The following is a 23,284-nucleotide window of genomic DNA, read 5'->3' on the forward strand; positions in this document are numbered from 1 at the left end:
TAAGGAAGGAATGGATGCTCTTTTGTCAGGACATAGAGCAGGGTGGATGAAGCAAATACAAAACCATGAAAAATATTGCCTTCTGAAAGAATAAGCACAGAAGGGTTTTTTATTTTGCAATTTTTTGTACCTTTATTTAATTTCGAAGTCTCCATTGCTGCTTCTCTCTTCAAGACTTGGGAAGCTGGATGAAAAGATATGCATTTTGGTTTCATACTACAGGAATAAACTCCCACGACATGAAATCTCTTACTCACAACAGAATTTTTTTCTCTCATCTTGTTTTCCAAGGCATCTTTGAGATGGTTATCAATAAATGACAGTAACTGGCTAAACAGTCTGTTACCTACTTTTCCTTTCATCAGCTGGTGAAAAATCTGCACAAACTACGTACAACAGTGCCAGCAGAAGAAAATACCACTTGTTTCACTGAGACAGAAACATACTGCTAAATATAGATTTTACAGAACTGTTGGTTTCTAAGTTCATAGGACTCATTTCCACTGCTTCTCAGTGGCTCTTTCTCATCTCCCATGTCACTGTCTTTCATCTGTGCAAAATAGGCAGGAGAAGCTTTGCATTCATAGTGCCTGTCAAGAGATTTCAGGTGGATCAACATATGGAGAGCATAGGCAAGAACCAGCAGCAGAATCAGCGACATAACCAATCCCATAAGTATTGCTGGAGAGAAAAAGGATGCACAGTCTTTCGCATAGGCAAAATGTCCTTCTTGAATGTTAAAACCTTGAATCTACAAAGAGAACAAAAGGGCTCATATTAAATAAAGTACTTGTGTCTCAGTTACAAACAACTTCATGAATTTGCTCCTGATGGCAGTAAGAATTTTTAATTTAATTCCTGCATATTGCAAAATTGTATCTACCAGCGCTAGCTGGAGTTAATGCTCAGAGTTTAACCAGGTCAGTCCTCTAGAAACTGCCAGCTATTCTAATCCCCTTCACTCTGCTGCTCAAAGGATTTGCAGTTGTGTTTTAAACAAAATCTTCTGCAATCACTCTTGAGAGCCCAGTAATATTTAATTGTAAGCATGGTACCTTTCAAGTTAACAGTGCATTTCCAGCACCACTTGTTGAGAATCTCCAAAGTCTCTGTTTCAAACTGCATAAACTTCAACGTGAAAAGCAACAAAATATTCTCAATTGCCTACGCTAACATTAGATTTTTCTCACCAGATCCAAGAGCGCGGTATATGTTAGCAAATCAGCTAAACTAAATGAAGTTGCATCCAACTATGGCCAATACCAGTAAGTTTCACTTGCGGCTTCAAGTTCTAACATGAAGTTTACCACACTGGCATTCAGGGATTGACATGGGCATTTATCACATGGTGAGAAAAGGGGATCAGCTTTCCCCCTCAACCCCTTTTTCAGCTATTCATGCCCTCTGACTTAGTATCTAAAAGCAAGACATCCTAGTCCAATTATCTTAGGCTGCCTTAGGCTTACTGTCAAACACAGAAAAATAGGCACTTTCAGAAGATGATTAATCTCATCCTAAAATAAGTACTTAAGATGAGTCAGAGGAATTATCCACCGGCTTTAGAGGCAGGCTGGGGTGACTATAAGCAGGGCACAAGGTTAAAATTACTAGGCATCAAAAGTTAAGTGAGAGGAATCCCATACTTGCTGACTGATGCTGTTACTGATGCCAGGTTTAAGAGCCCAGCTCAGAGAGATGTAACACTGAAAGTTAAATTCACTCTCCACACGGAAAGGAAACCCAAGCAAGAGACTACAGAAAATCTATATAGCCCTTCATTTCCTTTGACAGAAAGATAAGTATAATAATTTAAGTCTTCATTTCTTTTTGAAGTCCCATGGAGATCCTGTCAACTGTCCATGGAAGGTCATTATATTTGTTGGCAGTGAAGTGCAAAATTTCCCATCAGTCTACCTGTGGGATCCACTGGGCTTAATTCCATGACATTACCTGGAAATCAATAAAAGTGACTTCCCAAAGCTTTGAAAGATCATTTGCAGAGCTGGGTATGAGAAGTGCATCATATCTCTGCAAGCTGCTCACATGTTCACAGTGGTAGGAGTAACTTGCTGGTGCATATATTCTGGTTGCATTAAACGTTGCTTGTATGGAGTGGTTGTAAAGAAGCTGCAGTCTGTGTAAGCTGAACCAGTTCTGAACAGACAGCTGGTAATAGTTGGTTGTTAATAAGAATCTGAAATTATTGTACAGGAAAAAAGATTAATAACAAAGCAAGTCTAACTAAGAGCTGGAACTATTACATTTACATGTTGAACAATCTTAGAACGCACGCTGGTATTACCAGTGTTTCACCCATTTACATCAGTGTGAGCTCTAGCTCCTTCTGTTCAGCCCGGAAAATGATTTGAGTTTCTTCACTGTTGCAGCTAAAGGACTTTGCTGCTCTCCCACACACAGAGAGGAAAGGTGAGAGATTTTTCCTAAATGATTGAGAAAAATCTATATCCCACATTGATATTGTACTTTTATCCAAAATACAGAAAATCAGTTATCAAGAAATGCTGTTTTCTTCAATCACCAACAAGCAAACATAAAGTAGGTCACAGTCTGATGCCTGAGCAGTCCACACTATCAGTTCTTGTGGCAAAATTCCCAGACAAAAATGTAGCTTATTAGCAAGGTTTAGCCAAAATCTCAGACATGGGCAGATTCTATGCAAAAGAGACGACCTGAACTTTTCTCGTGACTATAGAAGTCAACATAGAAGAAGAAATGCCTTAATAAAACAAGGCAGACAAATGACAGACATATTAAATGCAGGTGTCTTAATTATACAATCAACAGTTCTATGACATTATTTTTGCTTACACAAATGCTCCTAAAACAAATTGCACAAACAACTGCATAACAATGGATATTAACATGTGATTATCTAATATGTTCTTTCTCATATAAACTTACCTAATAACAAGTCCCTTTAGATTGCCGACATCACCAAACTTCAGTGAAAGCCTAGGTCAAAAAGCAAGTAATGTCAGGCTAGTTAAAAACTTAAGAAATCTTAAGAGAAAAAAAGCAGCACAAAAAACTAAGCGTAGTTATACATACTTTTGTTCAGTATACCCTTGAAGTCAGTGGGAAAAAAAAATGAGCGGATTTAATTTTCCTCCAGTGAAATCCCGTAGTACACCTGTTAATTTGAACGAGGCCTAGACTATCCAGAAATAACAGAACTGCATGTTTAACTTTCAACACAATTCAATCCCACTGCTTCCAACATCAGTTGACAACTAGGTTCGTTTGATCTGTGCTCTCCTTCTCAAGCCATGACATCTTAAGTCATGTATCACCCCTGTGTGTCATCAGAAAGCATAAATGGCCACATTATTCTCATCTTTTTAAATACTAGAGCATAAAAAATGCAGATGACATTTGAGTTCCAATTACACACATGTGCATCACTAGAGCAATATAAATACACTGACTGTGAGGTGCCTCTACAAAGATCATCTGTGATGAGCACGGGCACCTAAAGTTTACTAAGGTGAAGGGCCCTAGCAGGTTAATTGTAAATTAATGCATACTCTACCATCCTTCTACCATCCAGGGAATTAATGCATTGTAGCACTGCATGATTAAGTGGCATACCTTTTTTTTTTTGCTTTACAGTAATATTTTGCCTCTTAAAACCTGCACAATAGATTCTCATTGTTGTCATAACCTTTTCAGACTAAGCTAAAGACAAAATGTAGTGAAAACATGCAGCATCTGAAAGACTTCCAAACTTAAAGCTGAAGAACATTTTTTAAAAAAACAGCTAGCCCTATGGTTTCATCAGAGATCTAGATTTCGTCTTGGACCTTGACTAACACCAGTCCAACAAGCCAGGACACTGAATCTAGACTCTCCCTTACTTTATTACAAAGGGAAATCATAGATAGTTGAGGATTAGACATAGGCAAATATGGCATTCAACCCACTGGCCTGATCCAGAAGTTGGTGCACAAAAAAAACCCCCATAGGTTGGATTATTATATTCATATAGCAAATACATGTGTGTTTGATGTCAAACGTGTTCTCCTGTCTCCAACTGCTTTGTATTGATTAGACAGTATAAACCAGCTTGAAAGCTGGCCGAAAGCCACAACAGAGTGTTGTCTGAACAAAAAAGATTGGAGAAGGGAGAAGTTTAAGGGGCTTTTCTGGGGCGAGAAAAACTGGTCAATGCATCATGTGAGCACTCAGCCATCAACAGGCATAATTTAGGCGAGTCCTTAAACCTGAGGTTACAAAGCAACATTCAAGCCAGATTTTCCCTTTTTTCTCTGCTACAGTCAAATGCAGGTGGACTTAAAATCTACCCAAGACTCGTATTTGGCAATTACACCGAGTCTAATCCCGACTCATGAGCCCAGATTACCCATTTTCCTATATATAGAGCATGATTTCTACAGATAGGGTCCCCAATCAGTACCTAGATGCTCTCAGTGGCAATGAATGAATGGATGCTTGAAACAAACAGTATCTAACGACTTGATATGTGGAATCTAGCAGAGATCCCACAGATCTGTTCATGCAATCTGTCAAATGTCCTGACAAATCCCTCTTAGCGAGAGCTCAAAATAAGAAAGTCCTTTCTTGGTTAGGATTCTGCAGCACATTCAAAGGGCGGGAGTCAGTGGGAGTGGTATTTCCTAATGTATCCCAAATAAGCAAAGTGTAGAACATGCAGAAAGCAAAACCCTTGGGAAGGGGTAGCATTTTCCTCTCGCCCTCCACAGAAAAGGGGACAAAATTCTTAGTAGACACAGTATGTCTCTTGACCCCACAAAACCATGCCAGCCTCAGTTTCAAACTTAGCATCAAGGACCTGCCTGCCTTTAGCAGCTGTGTCCCAAGTTTGAGGCTACTTGGAAAACTATGGGAGAAACAAAGAGAAAGATCAGACGACATGGCAGATAAGATGGCTCTGAACCCACAGATTTTGAGATCAAACCTCAGATACGGTGAAATACTGATAAAAAACCTGTCAAGGGTATGCTGCAGAGTAGTTCTGCTACGCAACTCTTCCTGCATGAATAATGTGTTCTATAAATTCCCAAATATCTTCCAATATAATGGATCAAGCAGAATATACAGCCCTGTGGTGGGTTGACCCCAGCCAGCAGCTAAGAACCATGCAGCTGCTCACTCACTCTGCCCACCCCACAGCAGGAGAGAGGAGAGAATATGAAGACCAAAAGAGAGAGCACTCATGGGTCAAAACAGAGTTGAGTAAGTGAAGGAAAGAGACACAAATGATGACACAAAACTGGGAGGGGTGGCTGACACACCGGAATGCTGTGCTGCCTTACAGCGTGACCTGGACGGGCTGGAGAGTTGGGCGGAGAGGAACCTTATGAAATTCAACAAGGGTAAGTGTAGGGTACTGCACCTGGGGAGGAATAACCCCATGCACCAGTACAGGTTGGGGGCTGACCTCCTGGAGAGCAGCTCTCTGGAAAGGGACCTGGGAGTCCTGGTGGACAACAGGATGACCATGAGCCAGCAATGTGCCCTGGCGGCCAAGAAGGCGAATGGCATCCTGGGGTGCATCAAGAAGAGTGTGGCCAGCAGGTCGAGGGAGGTCATCCTCCCCCTCTACTCTGCCCTGGTGAGACCGCATCTGGAGTACTGTGTCCAGTTCTGGGCTCCCCAGTTCAAGAAAGACAGGGAACTGCTGGAGAGGGTCCAGCAAAGGGCAACAAAGATGATTAGGGGACTGGAGCACCTTTCTTATGAGGAAAGGCTGAGGGACTTGGGTCTCTTTAGTCTAGAGAAAAGAAGATTGAGGGGGGATCTTATTAATACATACAAATACTTAATGGGAGGATGCCAGGGGGATGGGAGCAGTCTTTTTTCAGTGGCGCCCAGTGATAGGAGCACTGGGACAGGCTGCCCAGAGAGGTTGTGGAGTCTCCCACTCTGGAGATATTCAAAACCCGCCTGGACACTGTCCTGTGCAACCTGTTGTAGGTGACCCTGCTCTGGCGGAGGGGTTGGACTGGATGAGCTCCAGAGGTCCCTTCCAACCACTAACATTCTGTGATTCTGTGAAAATAGGAAAAAAAACCCAAAGTTTTGCAAGGGCAATCACTGACCATCTCCCACAAGCCGACCGATGCCCAACAAATGTCTGAGCTACGGTCACCCTGGAAGACACAAGCCCTACCCGCTTCTTTGTCCTCTACTCCAGTTTTTATTGCCGAGCATGACATTATATGGCAAGGAATATAACTTTGGCCACCTTGAGTCAGCTGTCCAGGCAATGTCCACTCCCAGCCCCTTGCCAACCTCAACCTAATCACTGCAGGGGGCAGAGAGACAAAGAGAGAAAGCCTAAATGCTGTGCAAGCATTGCTTAAAAAAAAATAATATTATTCCATTCTCTACCTCTGCCTTTCAAAACATACTGCTGGATTAGTTCACATGCTGATGACGTAAAATTCAGAACGCCTTGCTGAATACTATGATACCACAGGCAGAAAACCTGGCTTCGTTTTCAATTATACTTTTAGTTTTCTTGCAACCTCAGTAAAATTTCTGTTCACCTTGGGTTAACCTTCACATAAGTATAATTAGAAAGAGATAACACTTATTTTCGGTGGAAATGTGTTTAGTTGTACAGGTGAAATGTTGTGTAGCAGCTAAATGAAACTGTTGGGATTGGTCATGTTATTTTTATTCTTGTGTATCATTACAGATTTAAACTCCATTTATGGGGTAAACTCAATGCTGATGTTCAGCACGTGCCCAGTTAGGTATCCACCTCCTAATTTTTAGACTGTTGCCTACCAGAGTGGAATCAATGACTTGCTATTAGACATGAAGCCAGCCAGCACACCACATGGAAGGGGAGAAGTGGCCAAGTACACTACAAGGGAAATAAAAAAATCTACGTGCCTTTCTAGTCTAGTCATGGGATTGGAGAATTTTGGATCCAGTTAGGTTAATATATGGCTCTCACTCAGGTTTAGCGGGAGCTAAGTATTTTGCTCTTCACGCTGAAGGAATCCATGATAAACTGGGATGCACAGTTCAGGTTTTCCAAGACTCTTCAGGTCACATGCAAACCTGTAGTGCATTCACTCTTTGGCTTCAGCAACTCATGAATCACATCCTGGGACTTGGGGCTACCTAACTCTGTTTCTAAGTGCACATTTGCACCTTGTACCAATGGTCTACATTACTGCTGGCACATGTCCTACGAAGGGATAAGCAGTCACGCACAGCCAGCCCCTGAGCCCCCACTACTACTCAGTCTCCCAAACAGCCATGTAAAACAGCTGGAAACTAAACAGATCTGCAGCTTCAGCCTCACAGGCATGAGGGAAAACTGACTGGCCACAAGGATTGACTACACCACTGCCAGAAATAAGGACAGCTACCTACATCTGTGCGCCCTGCGAAAGACTGGTCTGAAAGTATGATCTTACCCATGCTGCCCCGCTGCCCACAATGTCAGGACATTATAGGAAGAAGCTTGCCCCTGGGGGTCTGCACCACATAATACGGGGTCCGTTTCCTTCCATATGTATTTACTAGACTTGTTACGTGGTACTAGTTCCATTGGCAGGGTAGAATGCCACCTTACATTGCATTGTCTTCACTGCAGTTTGAATCTCCAACATCAACTGTTGCATGGACACCAAATGTCTTCTCCGTTAAATCCAGCTGCGTGTGGTTTTCAAACTTAATCATGATCCTCTTGGCCCAGAAGAGAATGCAGGGGATGCCATTAACTGTGACGTTGAGAGGGCTGTAGTGGCTGTGAGTGAACGGCCTCCAGGACGCTCTTTCCCACTGTCCTTTCCTGCTCAAGTTGTAGCTGACAACCTGATTGACCACATAAAAGATCAGTATCAGAAGATGTGTATTTCAGGAGTTACTCCCCATCCTACCAGAGTAAGTGAGGCCCGCATTTGGAGAGCATCTGTGGAGACAGTTCTCAGCCACAGCAGTACTGAACTGAGGAAGCAGAGAAACCTCTGACTAACTTCTTCCCACCACAGGAATGGCACCATATAGACCTCTAGTTCCATCACAACTGGCCAGAGAAACAATATAAGTTCTATTTATTCTACTAGGGTAGTAACACTGGGGCAAACCACATTCTTAACATGTTCCTATCTCACCGTAGAGCTGCACAATATAAAAAATTGAAGCAAAGCTAGAATCACAAGGAGCTAAACCCAGAAGAAGATTCTTCAGGACATCCGTAAGAATTACTTCAACACACAAAAGAGGACTCATCCTGGGCCAAGGACACAGCCTACCATGCTGAAAGCACACTAGGCAGCTGTCTAGGTGAAAGAAATGTCCAAGTCTAACTCTACATGCAGACAGTTTTGCTCTTGATGGCTTTAAAATTGGGAAAATGCCTGCTGCAGAATAGGATGGCTCAAGTATAGATTCCTGCCTTTACAAATTCAGCTGTTCACAAGATTAAAAACCTGGGGACTGCAGCTTCTGTGTCATCTGTAGACATTAGAAAAATGCATCACTTCAAAGCCAAATTTCATAGCAGAAGGATGACAATTTGGCTGTCAAGCAATATAATGTGAGACACTGAGGTAGGGCTCAGAAAGGACTTCAAAATTTAACTGTCATTTCCATATTTCGAACTAAAATTTCAAGGCAGCAGCTCTTTTCCATCTACACATCTACACATATGTCCTATCTGGATATGATGAAGTATACAATGTCTGCATGGCTGTTTTGCATGACATATGATTAAGCAAGTTCAAACCATGCACAAACAAGAGAGGTATTCTGAGTCCCAGTCATAAACAGCATCTTACCAGGCTCCAGAAGGGACGCGGTTAAGCCCCAAAGCTCTGTCTTGGCTTAAAGAGAGGTTTTTGGTTTTTTTCTGTTCAGATTAGCGAATCGCATGTCCCAGCTCATACCCTGAAAGACCCCTTTTGATACTTGACCTTACATATGGCACAAGGCTGCTTTAGGATTAAAATTACCAAGTACTCACAGCAACAAGCTGAAAGCAAGGTAAGATCATGGTCAGAAAACGTGATGCAACAGCCAGCAAGAAACGTTGACTATGACTGTCATTTGTATGAATGATGAGGCTGTCTTCTCAGAAGTACAGATGAGATGGATTTAATCAACAGATTATTTACATTAGATTGCATCATTTGCAGGGTTTTTGATAAGGAAGCCTTTTATGCCCAGTTTTTGACACGACCTACAGGCTGGACTCAGGAAAAACTCCCACTAAATTTAAACAATCAGTAGTTTTGCTTCAGCTATTCTTTTAGTACCAAGCAATATAAACAAAATACTTGCTGCATCAGTCAAACAGCATTGTACAGAATATGGATGATAGGATTTGGTTCTTTCGGTAAGATCCTGTGTCCACACCCACTGCCTGCCAGCACCAGTGACAGCAACTGAAGTCTTGCCTCACTTCTCAGAAAAGCAGAAGATATCTTACAGCAGGTACCGATTCACCAATCAGTACTGCATCACAATGATTTAGACAGTTTTGCTGGCAATTTTTTGTTAACAATGTATTACTTCATTCAATTAATGCAAATTAAAAGATCTCAACATGCTGTGAAAAAACTTCACAGACACAGTTCCTTCAAACTTTACCTGTGTAATTGCTACTTGATTCCCATTGAATTTTGTCTTCACACCACCATCATAATGTTGACCTGAAGAAGAAAGTGTGTTATCAGCCCACAGAGAAAACATCCAATCATTTCTAAAAGCATAATCTTGCACATTCTTATTCAAACAATAACTACCCCTGCAAGAAATGTGTATTTCAGAATACCTGGTTTTGTTTTGGAAAATATTTGGCTTGCTGCAAAGACTGCCTTCAATACATGCATTTTCTAGTTTACTTTACCTTACTTGTACAAGGTTCCACTACTTTTCATTTAACATCTTGCCACCCTTACTGCGCAGAACTCCAGTGCCCCAAAATCACAGGATTCAGCCTATACATGTATTTATTCATCCCAAACACACTTAACAAAAACTCTATTGTCAAAGGGTGTGTGTTGAATTGCATCGCAAAACCGTGTACCTATGGGTGGGAGTTTCTTCCCCTGCACTGGCCAAGAGACGGGAAGCTGTGACAAGTAACATGACTGCTTGGCAGGAGAGTGAAGTTTCACAGATGACAGATCATTTCATGGACACTCTCACAGCTCTATCTTTCAAACATTTAACTCTGTTTGCACTTGGTTTAAAAAAAAATAAAATAGAATGAATACTTCTTTCTGCCACATTCTCACTGTACCTCAGTCAGTCAGTAAATGGTTATTTTAACCAGGCAAATCCTTTAAAGGGTATATTTTAAAGAGGGATATGCTTTAACAACACATTTGACACAAGAGTCACTAATGCCAGCAGAAGCAGCATCTGGGAATGAAGACCTTTTAGAGCCAGACTAACAGACCAAGTATCCAGCTATTCAGCCCGCTGAAAAAAAAGCCTTACCATTTCTTTGCAGAGAATCTTGATCTGAAAACCCACGTGAGCTAGAAGAGAGGAGAAAAATGTTTACTGTACAGTATCTGGATTTAAAGTCTGCAGCAAGTTTACTGGGGAGAGCTCCTGTTTCTTCTTCATTTGATAAAACATTCAAAACGTAACTCAGATCCTTGGCTGGTTAATGTCAGAGAAATTTAATCCTAAGGTCACCGTACCGAGGGTAAAAACGCCTCCTATTCAGAGATCCCTCAGGTGGATCAGCCCCGCCAGGCATTCCCATGTCCTTACTGTATTGACTAAAGGCTTCATTAGCCCTCTTGTCCCTTTCCTTGGTCAGTTCTGGGTTAGAGACTGAACCAGTTCCAGCCCACAAGCAGGGCAACACAAGGAAAGCGCTGCACCATAATCAGCCTCCAGTGAGGATCAGAAGCAACACATGGAATTCCTCCAGGACGAAGCAAATGAGCTGGGCTAGTATGTCTTAACCCCAGATGTACAGCCATCTAAAGACAGCTCCTGAATGGTTCCAGGCAATCCCAAATCCCATGGAAGTCAGCTGCAGGGTAGGGAGCAAGCAAAGCACACCAGGCTTGTGAATTTTTCAGCCTTTGATTTTCTTCTTTGGTATAATTTAGGGATAAGTCTTCAGGTGGTCTAAGTATGATCTGCTTTCCTGAACTAGAGAATCAAGTCCAGTAGATTCATGTACATCATTAAGAGATTAACAAGGTCAAAGTCCAAGAAACCAGGGTCTCCCTTAGGACCAGACTCCACTCCTTGTGTCACAGAAACACCTTCCTGCCCCCTCCACACCATGGCAGCTTCCCTGGGACCTGCAGCCCATGACAGCAGATTGATCTACTGATCTCATGACATGTGTCTACTTCTCAAGCCTGCCAACAGCGTTCCCTAGCAGGTGAAGGCACCAGCACTCGCAGCCCAGTATTGTCCCACAGAGACCCTGTACACCCTGCCCTGCTTCTGTCCCACCGTAAGCAATGGTGGCACCAGAGCTGCCACACAGCCACTTCACTTTCCACGTGGAAATACACTTCCGTCTTCTTTTCTTGCCTTGTTTCTTACTGGCATTCCAACCCACCACAAGAGCAAAATAGGTGAAACGCAACAGTTGAAAATGTTGAAAATAGTTGAAAACGCAAACACCAGTACATAAGGACTAGGGATAAAAGCAGTTTTCAGTATTTATGTGTAAATTGTACTGTAAGGTATGTGAATTGCAGGGTCAAGCCTCGGCCTTGCTGGGAAGCCCTCGAACAGCTGGGTGAACCCGCTCCCCAGAGGACTCCCCGGGTAGAGGGATGTGTGTTACCCATGAGCATGTACTGCAGGAGCGATCCCAACCTCATTTCCATCGCAGCATCCTTAACGGCAGACAAATATGTGTATGAACAACATAACGCCACCAAAGGGGAAACGTGGGATGGCTTAGAGCCTGCCTTGCCTGCTGCTATGCCCCTGCGGCTCCAGCAGTCGGGGAGTTTGCCCACACTGATCCTGGCTTGCCTGAACCCACGGCAATGCTACCTGCTTCAGGTTTCACACGCAATCTCTTGTGTACACTCGAGGTCCAGGAGGGCAGGCTCTTTCTTCTGATCAGTGTCTCTCCGGCGAGAATGTCCTTTTGCAGGCACGCTCTCTGCTGCCACAAACAGATCTCTTGTGTCCCCCTGCGGATTCCCCAAACCCGGAAGGCAAAACAGGCGAAAGCGAAGAGGAGTCTGTATTCCAGCTTGTCACTTCGCCGCCAAACACCGGGTCTGATGAGCAGCTCTGCTCCCGACCATCGGGGAGGCCGCCCAGTCCCTTCAGCAGCCAGGGCAGTAACACAGAAGACAGTCTCCAGAGAAAACCCACCACAGCACAAAAAGACAGCTAGGCTCTGCAGCGCCGCAGCAGCGGCTGTGATCGGAGCTGAATGAACCTTAAAAAGGTCTTACATTCAAGAAAGCTCAATATAGGTACCACTGGTTAAAATCAACCTGGCAGTTTTAATTACAGAGAGTGAGACCAACTCTCTCCTCAGTCGGAGCTGTTAAGCCCCAGGGACTCCAAGGAGGCTGTGCGCTTTCAGAGTGGGTCCCACTCTCCCCCACCGTACTTTCAGAGCCGGGGTTAGTGCTGAGGTCTCTAACCTGCGGGAAGGTCTCATCCCAGTAGCAAGAAGCCTTCAGAGACAGGTGGAAATAATCCTCATTTTGACAGAGAGGTAGCAAAAGACATGGCTAAAATGGACCAAATCTTATTTTCTTGCTCAGGTAAAACTCCTTCTTAGGCTGTTCAACAATTATCAACACGGGTTTTGTGATTTGATGCAGCCTTATTTTTCTTTTCTAGTCTTCCTTCATGACAGATTGTGCCTTCAGGCTGGAAAAGGCAATTTGGGAGCATCTTTTCATTATATTAGCTACGAAAATAAGGCAGACCAAAAGGAATTAATGTAAATTATTTAGTTATACTAACTGTAGTTATATCTAGTTGTACCCATATATATTTAGTTATACTTTTAGCTCCTCCCTACATACATAATTAAAAGTTCATAGACCACTACTCCAGTTTGGAAAACACTATGCTGTAGGGTGCAGACTGAAACATTGGGATGAGAGGACGCTGGCGTAAAATTGTGTAATTCATTTCATTCCCTCACTGGACTTGAAACTTTTTTATGTTGTTCAGGCAAGAGGAAGGGTTACCTTTGTTTTCATGATTGTCGATTAAAAACAAATAAAAATCATCACTTAGCTTCCCATCTGGGATAAGGCTAGTACCATGGTCATGCCAATTAAATGACCTCGAGGAACGCTAATTGATAGGCAACACCAAGCCTCAAGGAGAGCATACAATGAATGTATCAGGCGTACCCATAGCGAACGCCCCTGTGGGGTTACATTCTGAGCAGAAGGGTTATAACCAGCCTCCACGCAGCCCGCAGGAGCTCATGACAACGCAGTTTGACGCCACTACCTCACACGTAAACCCACGGCAATGCACAGCCACGCTGCTCCAAGAAGAAATATCAAACGTCTGCTCTCAGCATGAAGATACTCAAATATAGATGAACACGCACAGCTAATGAAATATTCATGCTTTCATGAGGAATGTAGCGCAGAGAAAGACCCAGGAACTGCCGCTACGTACCCCAGTAGGACAATAAGGACCAGCCACTTGGCCGGCACACTTGGGAGGCAGGGGGAGGCATGCAAGTGCAGCAACTCCACCTAGGTACTCCTATTCATTACTCTGTTAATTAGCAATGCTGGCTGCCTCCTTCCCTTCTGACTAGGCAAACAGCCCCGTTAGAGAAAGGAGAGGGAAAGTCACCTCAGCAAGGCTTGGAGTCTTCGCTTACTCTTACTAAAGCATCACTAGGGCACAGACAGCCTACTCAGCGGCATAAGGGAAGGATCATCTCCCCATTTCTGAGCAAGCACGAGTTGATGTTGATGTTATCAGGTCTGTCAGCTGCCTTTGACACTCATAACCCTGAGGTGTCACAGAAGCGTGTGATCTGTGACGGGAACTGGTGGCGCTCAACACCCATCCTGCTGTCAAATCAAGCAGCCTTTCCAGGCAAAAGGCAAGCTGGGGAATTCACAGGCGACCTCTGGCAGCAAAGCCCTTTTGCCCTCAGCTGGGGCATGTTTCGCAGACCAAAAGCATTGAAAGAAAAAATAGGAAAATAACAACGCATTAAGAAAGAGGTACCCCATTTTGTATGCAAAAATGTTAATTACATGTATAAGAGACAGGAAACTAGCTAGTACTAGAGCCTCTTCTCCACTGCTTGCAAGCAAAACTACCAGCAAACAGTGGCTAGACCTGCAAATCAGTGACAGCAAATCATTTTTAGCACACTGAATCAGAGACTATACTTTTAAATTTATCACTTTTTCAGCCACTCTACCCTAAAACTTCAAATTCAGTAGCACGCATGGTATACATTTTGATGACTAATATTTTTCCTTACCAATTCGTAAATAACTAGCCCAGATACACCCAGACATGTATGTTGAATTTACCATACCAAGTACATTAGGAACCCACATGAAATTGGATTAGCCCTAATACAAAGCACTGGGATGACTAATCACTACGTAAACCCAATTAAATAAGATTATAAGTATAAAGAAGTGTAAATTCCCTCTTATCAGATGACATTATCCATCCACATAAGATAACCAAGTCTGGCTTGTTCATCTGAAAAAGTTCATACAGACTCCAGCCCTTGAAGACTTACACGTGAGCAGTCTTTTGTCCACTCACACGAGCTGCATGAATAACCCGGGTGCTCAACAGTGATTGAACGTGGAGGCCACAGACAGTTTTCACAACATCAGGTTAAAGGAAGCCATATTCACACTGTCTTTTACTCTTCATATCGCTGCTCTGACAAACTGCATCAGATGGCAAAATGTAATCTGCCACAGTATTTCGATTACTCCACAATTATCACTCTAATACTAATATTGCCCAGCTGCAGACTACCTCACTGGCTGCTGAACTAGACTCAATTAATTTATGAAGCATTTAATTGGAAAATAACATGTCAACCTTCAAGCGCACAAAAAACGAAGTTATGATGAAAGGTGATGAATGCTTGCTGAGCGCCTGGTAGCAATGAACTGGTTGTAGTCCTAGGGACGTTGGTCACAAGCAATTTCAATGGAGTTACTAAAATTATAAATGTGTAAGCCTAGGAGCCCAGATTCAGGGCAAAAGCTAGTTCCTTCTAAGAAACATCCTAACAAAAATGTTATTAAGTTTTAAATATATCTATTTCAGTTCTAGCATTAAGAAATCCCTACAAAGCCCACGACTCCTACAGTTTTTAATTTTTAAGTATCCTGTGTCACATTCTGGTAGCCTCATGTGTGATTTGACACAGGGAGACAGATTTACATAGTTATTTTACAACCTACTGAGTACTGGGGTTTGATCTGCACTTTAATGGATGTCCGATAAGAACTGGATCGGAATCACAAGGCAGTCAAGCTTTCATTTTTAATACAAAAAAAGAAATTGAGCTCATAGAACTTCCAGCAGATTAACACTGTGCAGGCACGATCCCACCTCCACTGAATGCAAACGCAAAACCCCCATTCGATTTATTGGCATTGATTCATTTCTTAATATTTATTAGAATAAAGTTCATGTAATGCTCCACTGCTTGCTTTCTCTCAGATTTTGTTCTGATTGCATAAAAGTGCAATTATACTAAGAAGACATTAACAAATCTGAAAACTGGCAGAGGAGAACAGCAAGTAAGCCATTTAAATGAAAACATATTGTAGCATTTATTGGTAACTGACTACTAGATCTCTTAATACAAGCTTAAGCAAATCACCACATGTCCTTCTTGCCTTAAATGCACGGATTTTACTGCCAGCTGTGATCTTGATCAGCATATTTTATCTCCATGTTATTAGTGACTTTGGGGCATGACTCAATTAATACAGTTTTCTATTTTGTAATGTTTGGCTCTAGAAAGTCCTCTCTTTCCCCTGCTATGACTTGGGCTTCCTATTTATACTTTATTAGAGAACAAAATAGCACTATAAACAATAATAAATCCAAATCTCTAGTAATTTCATAAGTTTAATACTTCTTTGCAACACTGAATTGATGCTTCAAATAGTTATTCATTCTACAGAAACAGAATATTTTAGCACCTATGTTTCTTGGAGTAGCTTTCACACCCTTGCCATTATTCTATTTATAACTTTGTTCTTAAACAGACCAGAGAAAGTCAGGATGAGAGTCATTAAAATGTAATGAAATATAAGACAGATGCCCAGAAAACACTCATTTTAAAACAACCATTTCCAGTATTGTCTACAAAATTGTTTTAAAGTTACATTTTTAATGCAGCGTAGGCTTCAAAATAATTCATTTCTGTATTAGCCCCAGGTCTTTTCAAAGCTGAAAAGAAAATTAAAATCACATCCTGACATCCTAAACTGTGATTGAATCTGCCTCTACACAGCACAAATGACCAAATTACAACACTTAAGAGATGCACTCAACTCCATCAACAGAGTTTGTGGATACACGCTCAGTTACTGACCTGCCATCCACCGTCGCAACCATTTGCTCCACAGACACTGCAAATCCCACATGCAGAAAAAGCAGTAGGAGCCTCACGGCAGCGTTTCCTTCCATCGAGAAGAGAGTCGGTCCCTCCACACCCAGCACATCTGCTCCTCTGGTCCAGTGGGCAGCCGGGCGCCCGCGCTCTGCCCGGCAGCGTGATGGGCAGCAGACGCAGCCAATCGGGGCTGGGAGTTGCCACTCCATCACCGCACCGGTACCCACAGGAGAAATTCCTCGCACGCTCAGATCTATTCCAACAGCGGACACCTACCGCCAGCACGCTCCTCCTTCCTTGTGAACTAAAGATTACACGTTCTGGGGAAATTGTACCAGGATGCCAGCTGTTTGCTAAGGAAAAAAAGAAATAAAATCAGATGGTCTCTCCAGGCTCTAAAATCACACTGGAGAGCGCTTCTTATTTGTACTCAACCCTAACCTGAAAGAAAGGTGAAGGTGCTGTTTCCAAACAGCTTTGAAATTTCTCCTTCCATATCATGACATCATAAATGGTTTAGGTTGGAAAGGACCTTGAAGATCATCTAGTTGCAATCCCCCTGCCGTGGGCAGGGACACCTCCCACTAGACCAGGTTGCCCAGGTTGCTCATAACCAGACAAAGAATTACATGTCTTTTTAAGTCTTGTAATACCTTCAGAGTAATACTATTATCCCCATTTCACAGCTGTGAAAGCAGACATAGCAAGCTTAGATGTCAGATATTTGGAAGTGGTTTCCTTTCTTCAGCTCTAATTCAGTTTGTGCGCATCCAGCTTTCTGGCTCAATTGTTTTTATACCTTACAGATAACTCTCATCCAGACCACAGTTGTTAAATGCCCACAGAATTACAATGCCTCTGTTCCTGGACTGTCAGACCGAGACACCAAGGCGCATACACATCATTGCAAATACAGCAGGTTGGTTCTGGGACCGGTCATTTTCAAAAGACAGGTAGGTCACAGGCACTGGTACCTCTTCTGCACACCCTCTGTCCTCATCAGCCTTCTCAAAATATACACCAGCCATGCTCCTGATGACAAAGAAGAGGGCAAGGCACATTGAGCTGACTCCCCAAACCCTCCACACATTATTCACAAACTGCAGCTTGCATTCAACATGTCTACACAGGACCAGGAAAGCTGAAATCAGGATACTTACTGGTGGACCAGGTGCAGTGACAGTGCTCTGCAGCGTGCTAATGTGCAGTCTGGCCACCTTCATGAACACAGCCATCCATGGATGTGTGACCAGCCCGGAGGGAACTCGGGGGTTCAGGCAGAAATGGGTGCCCCATTCCGCACGGGCAGCTCACTCCCAACAAGAAGCTCAGATATTTAGTCCCACTATGCACTTCTCCACTTAAATATCAGACAGGACGTCGTCACAACCTGATCCTGCTAACAGCTACGTGTGTTCGTGTATGTGTATACCTCTCTGTGTACACACACACCCCACACACCCCTACTGCTTTCTTGCTCGGCAGCTAATGTCAGCTACCCACCGATGTGATCACACAGTAAGCCCTACTTCACTGATTAAGACCTCCTGCCCATTGCATTCCAGATATAAGATAAATATAGGGGCTTTAGCATTGTAACTATTAAAAAGGATTTCCCATCTTAATTCATTCTCTTTCAGTGATAGAGTATTCACTAATCTTTAAAATCTCTCAGCAGCTTGTCCTCAGTAGCACTGCTTCTATCCAATTTAAGGAGGAATCCAGATACTTACATGAGAATCCCAGCTTGAAAAATGAGATAAGGGAGCATAGTGACAAACAAGTACCAGTTGAAAATAATCTCTAAATGTTCTCTGAAGCACCAGAAATGTATTACGCTAAACTTAGAATAATTACATCAGTACAGAGGCATGGCTCGGCTGAAAATTTTAAGCAGCCCTGGGAAAAGGCAGAAGTGTCACACACTCTTCTAAAAGTTACTGTTCATGCAAAACCTGTCCTTTGATGACAAAGCAGCTATCACTTTCTTGTTTTTTACTTAGTATCATGGCAGTTCAAGCATTTCCACTGCCAGGGAGGAGGCACAGCAGATCTTACTGTACTTTAAACATTGCTCTTTTTTTGGATCCCCCTTGCAGAAAAGGTAGTTAAGAAAGCAGCTGGCGACTGTATTCAGCATAAGGGCTCACAGTTTTGTGAGGTTTGTGACACCAACAATCAAAGACTGATAGGTCAGCCAGTCTGTATTGCTGTCATCCCACACATCCCCAAATGTGCCACTACAGTCCGGCAACCCCCCTGTCAAACAGGATGATCACATAAACATTGATGGAGACCCCGAGATGACAGCTGTTCTGCCTGATGCTGCAACGATTATACACACGCTGTGTTTGCATGCAACGAATGAGACTGCAGACATAATTTCAAACATGGATAATGCATCTCTTTGTCTATCATCTCCTCAGGCAGGCAATGGCACAATTTATTTTCAAAACAGTTCATAGTTACCTTCAGATGACATATCAGGTCACCGTGAATGGAGCAAAATAACATAACTCAAGCAAAGTATGAGGTATCAGGCAATGTACAAGGTAACAGCACTCAATATATCATTACTATTTTTTCACTTTGCAGCATGCATTGTTCCTCTGATTCAGATATAGTCACAATGCACTGACAAAGCAACAGAAGCACGGACAGAAAATTGGCCTTAGTATATAGAAAGAGCTTGTCTCAGTTCCAACAAAATCCTCTCTCTGGGCAACTGATTTGCCTGCAGGTCTTTCAGACTTCATCTCCACCACACAGGCTCGGATGATGGAAAAATCAATCCTGTTACAACTCTCCTGCCTCCCTTCTACCCCTTGCACGCTTCCCCACAATCCCAAAAGATGCCGTCCTATCCCGAGAAATCTCCATACAGACTCCAGGCCCTACTGCAGCTGGTCTGGATGGAGACTGGATCAAGAACGAAGCTTCTGATTCTTGGCCAGGAAGAAGAGGGACCCCATGAGAGCAGGGTCTTGTGGCTACCTTTGCAAGCACGGCTCTGCAGAGCCCGGTGGGGGGCATCTGTTGGGGTTTGGGCTGGGCTGACCACGAAAACAAATGGCAGATGTTCTCTAACTTCTCTCCCAAGTGAAAGAATGACAGAAAGAGAGACTTATGAGTTTATAAGAAACCAAATTACTTTAATGAAATACTAATAATTAATAATAAAAAGAAAATATAGTAATATTAATAAGGAAATAAGGAAATATATACAGTATATACAAAACCATATCAAGCTCCCAGGATGACAATCACATTGCCAGTCACCAGCAGGCATTGGGAAAGCCCCAGACTGGACTCAGCAATGGATGGGAACTGGATTCCAGATCTGGATTCAGGAACACACAGATTGAGACCAAAGGCAGATGCACAGAGAGAGTCCTCCTCGGATGTCAGTCACTGAAGCAAGAGCCTGACCCTTTGATCCCTCAGCTTTTATACTACGCATGAGGCAGATGGGATGGAATCCCCTGTTGGTCAGTTTTGGGTTACCTGTCCTGTCTGCTCCTCCCCGCAGGTGGGACCCCTCTATAGTTTTCCGATTCCAACCCTCCAAAGGGGCAAATAACAAAAGTTAGCTGGCCTTGGGTATTATAGCAGTACATATAAGCAAGAGCCTTTCTGTGTACCATGCCTTGGTATTAATTATAAACATCAGGCCTTATCTCTGGTAGAAGCCAACACTGTCTGAAAAAATAGGCTGTTAACTTCAGAGAGTTTAGTTAGTTAGAAAAGGCTTAGATGAAAAGTAGAATCACTGAAAAGAATATTGGCTCTTTTTTACCTCAAGCCAGAACAGTAGCTGCGGCCAGGAGCACTGGGGACAGGGCCACATCAGTGGCCGGCACATTGAGCACCGGGGTGCCAGCAGGGACTGACCGTGGGGCTGCCCCACGCGAAGAAACAGCTGCTCAGTGTCCGGTTCGCTCCTCCGTCAAACAGACCTGTGGAAGCAAAGCAGCCCAACCATGCCATCCAGCAAGGTGTTAGTGTCCAGCTGATCCAGAACGGCAGGAAAACAACGGCCCTTGTTCCCAACGGTGGCTGCCTGAACTCCATCAAGGTAAATACCCTGCATCCACAACTAGTGAAGCTAACTGTCCCAGTATAACTGCTCAGAAATAGTAATGTTACTCACCCAACGCTTTGGTGAGTGTAGAACTGCTGTTAGCTGGTTAATAACAGACCGTGGAATTGTGAAGCTTGAATTTTCCAATTTGAGGCCATTTCAACAGACTCAGAGTGCAGCTTCTCCACTGTACATAGACGTGAAAATTTACCAAAGCGAGTCTTGGTTATTAGCTTTACTTGACTTCATTCTTATTTGTTATTTCAATTAAATCATACAGTTGTTTCTAGCTATCTGGTTACTGCTAAATTCTAGGAAAATGACAGAAGTTCTGGTTGCGGGTTTTGGTTGGAAGGGTCACCCTGTATGGTGACGTTCATGGAATTCAAGGTTGTCAAAGTAGCCAGTGTTTCTCTGTTGGGCTTGTACAAGGACAAAAAGGAGTAACCAAGACCACAAGTTCCTTTTGTGCAAGCTAGAGTACTGTCACGTATATCAGTTTTAGGATCCTGCACAACCTTGAGGTAGCAGCAATTTAAGATTTATTAACACAGGATTAGGTTGTATGATTTTTAACAATATTTAATCATCAGCCAATCATCAGAGTGATTTAAGAAAATTTGCCACAACCAACACAGCAACTTAGTTAAAGATCTGAAAACAGTAAGGTTCACATAAGACTTACAACGGTTTCCTAAATCAAATGGCATGCAGACACAAGACTTACAACAGAGTTTCCTAAATCAAATCGTACACACACAAACAGATATAGAGGTTAACCTATATAATTAGGATGTTTGTCTTTTTGCAAAAAGTAGTAAATTATGGGTACGAAACGATCTTTGAAACCTCAAGAAATACAATAGCAGTGAATGACTCACTCCTTTCCTTCATCGGCATTTGTCAGCACATGATCTCTGAAATCCTCAATAAATATACTCTTCAAAATCCTCACAAAATCTAATCTTCAAAATCCTCACAAAATCTACTGTTTGAAATCCCTGCAAAATCTACCCTGAGAGGCGTCCCAACTCAGGGGGAGATATTGGGTCACAGCCTGCCGTGATCCCAGACAGCTCAAAGGGTCTCACTTGGGATCGCTATTTCTACGATCGCAAGATGATTGACTTTGGTCAGTATTTTTCCATTTTGGCCACAATTCTTGTCTGGTACCTTCCAGAGCAGGCTATGATCCAGGCAGCAGGAGTGTCAAGTATTGTTAGGGAGTGCCTAATCGTCCTAACTCACTGTACTTGTAACCAGGACAAGAAAGTACCCCATTGCCCCAACTGACTGCACTCACAACCAAGACAAGAAAGCGACAGATGGTCCTGGCCCACTGCACCTGCATCAACACCAGAACACAATGCTGGTGGGTCCTGACATCGCAACGCGGCCCAGGGGGGTCTGCACCACCACAAGTACTAACAAACATTTTGATAATTTTATGCCTTTCTGTGCCGTAATAAATGGTTTGTATATACAAATATATCCTCTGCGTGTTATTAACAACTGGGTGACATGCCTGAAAGAACATTTTTGCAATGGGTAACACTAATTAAACCTGAGCATTTCTCTTTGGTTTTGGATCAACTAATACTCATTTTGAAGAAGATGGTGAAATGAAGAGAAACTGTCCTAACAGAAGTGTCCCAAAGTCCTACTAAAGTTTAAAAAGAAATAGCAAAACCTATAGTAGCATCACCTTTCCTAAATCTTAACATTAGTGAATATTTGTGCACCAAATGCCATCGTTTGTTTCAGTACATTCATTTTATTTATCAATTTCCTTCCTAGTCAGCTTTTAAGGACTAAGTATTCCTAATCTTTTTAAGATTGTAAAGCAAAGCTGTAGCATTTTTACAAGATTAACTTCCCTATTCTTAAAATTACCAAATACCACATTGGAATGGCATCTTCTAAAGAGCTGCTTTGTATAATAGTAACATTTGCTCCTGAAACTGTTGCTGGGTTTTCTGGGTTGTGTTCATTGCTTTCTGATGGGGTTTTTTTGATTGTTTATTTAATGTTTTTTGACTATTTAGCCTACCCAGATTGAATGCAAAAACAGCCCTACATAAACAAGTATGTATTTTCTGTTTTAGCTGTAAACACAGGGTGTGTTAATAAAGATACATTTAGATCAATTACTGCTCCTTCACAACAATCCCAAAAAGGCAAGAAAATGTTCATGACTTTTTCTTTCATGGAGTGGACTGACTGCTTGAACGAGGCTGCTGTGCCCGTGCGGTCAGCATCTGCCCGTTGCTGGAGTTTGGCAGCATGGACTACCAGTAGTATTCAGACTTAATCAATGCTTGGGTTTTGTTACAGGATTTTACTCTGCTGTAGATCCACTGGAAGACTTAGGGGCAATGCAGTTATTTAGGACAGCAGTGGGAAGTAAGAAACCCTGGCTCAGCTACCATCAGAGCTCCTTGGCATCTTCCTCGCTCACCCTAAATGCACCATACATGAGACTTCTGCTTTTGCTCGCGTTCTGAGAAGCTTGGCAGGTGTCTGATGCGGATGAAGAGCTCCAAAAGTGCTGTGGAAGAAGGAAGAGGCCTCCCGAGCGGCAGCCGAGGCCACCCCACACGCAACAGGCCCGGTACCACTGTGCCACCCTCACTTTAAGC

General features: G+C 42.9%; 2 protein-coding genes across 2 annotated transcripts in view; one reads left to right on the top strand and one right to left on the bottom strand.

Annotated features, from left to right (window-relative positions):
- Window positions 1–307: 307 nt before the first annotated feature.
- ATP6AP1L (ATPase, H+ transporting, lysosomal accessory protein 1-like) lies at window positions 308–16,773 on the bottom strand. The gene is made up of 7 exons (XM_009886884.1): window positions 16,544–16,773; window positions 10,468–10,508; window positions 9,613–9,674; window positions 7,595–7,836; window positions 2,923–2,973; window positions 1,951–2,194; window positions 308–751 (listed from the first exon to the last, which is right to left on the bottom strand). The coding sequence occupies exons 1-7, from the start codon at window positions 16,771–16,773 to the stop codon at window positions 449–451; spliced, it is 1,173 nt and encodes a 390-aa protein (XP_009885186.1). The 3' UTR covers window positions 308–448.
- A 2,643-nt stretch (window positions 16,774–19,416) lies between these two features.
- RPS23 (ribosomal protein S23) overlaps window positions 19,417–23,284 on the top strand; it is a 6,113-nt gene continuing 2,245 nt past the window's right edge. Inside the window, exons 1-3 of the mRNA XM_009886885.1 lie at window positions 19,417–19,586; window positions 20,519–20,639; window positions 21,666–21,814. Of these exons, the coding sequence (XP_009885187.1) occupies window positions 19,417–19,586; window positions 20,519–20,639; window positions 21,666–21,814 (440 nt within the window). The remainder of the gene's footprint in view (window positions 19,587–20,518; window positions 20,640–21,665; window positions 21,815–23,284) is intronic.

Source organism: Charadrius vociferus, unplaced genomic scaffold (assembly GCF_000708025.1).
Source record: "Charadrius vociferus isolate BGI_N301 unplaced genomic scaffold, ASM70802v2 scaffold244, whole genome shotgun sequence".
In the NCBI taxonomy this organism is placed as follows: domain Eukaryota; kingdom Metazoa; phylum Chordata; class Aves; order Charadriiformes; family Charadriidae; genus Charadrius; species Charadrius vociferus.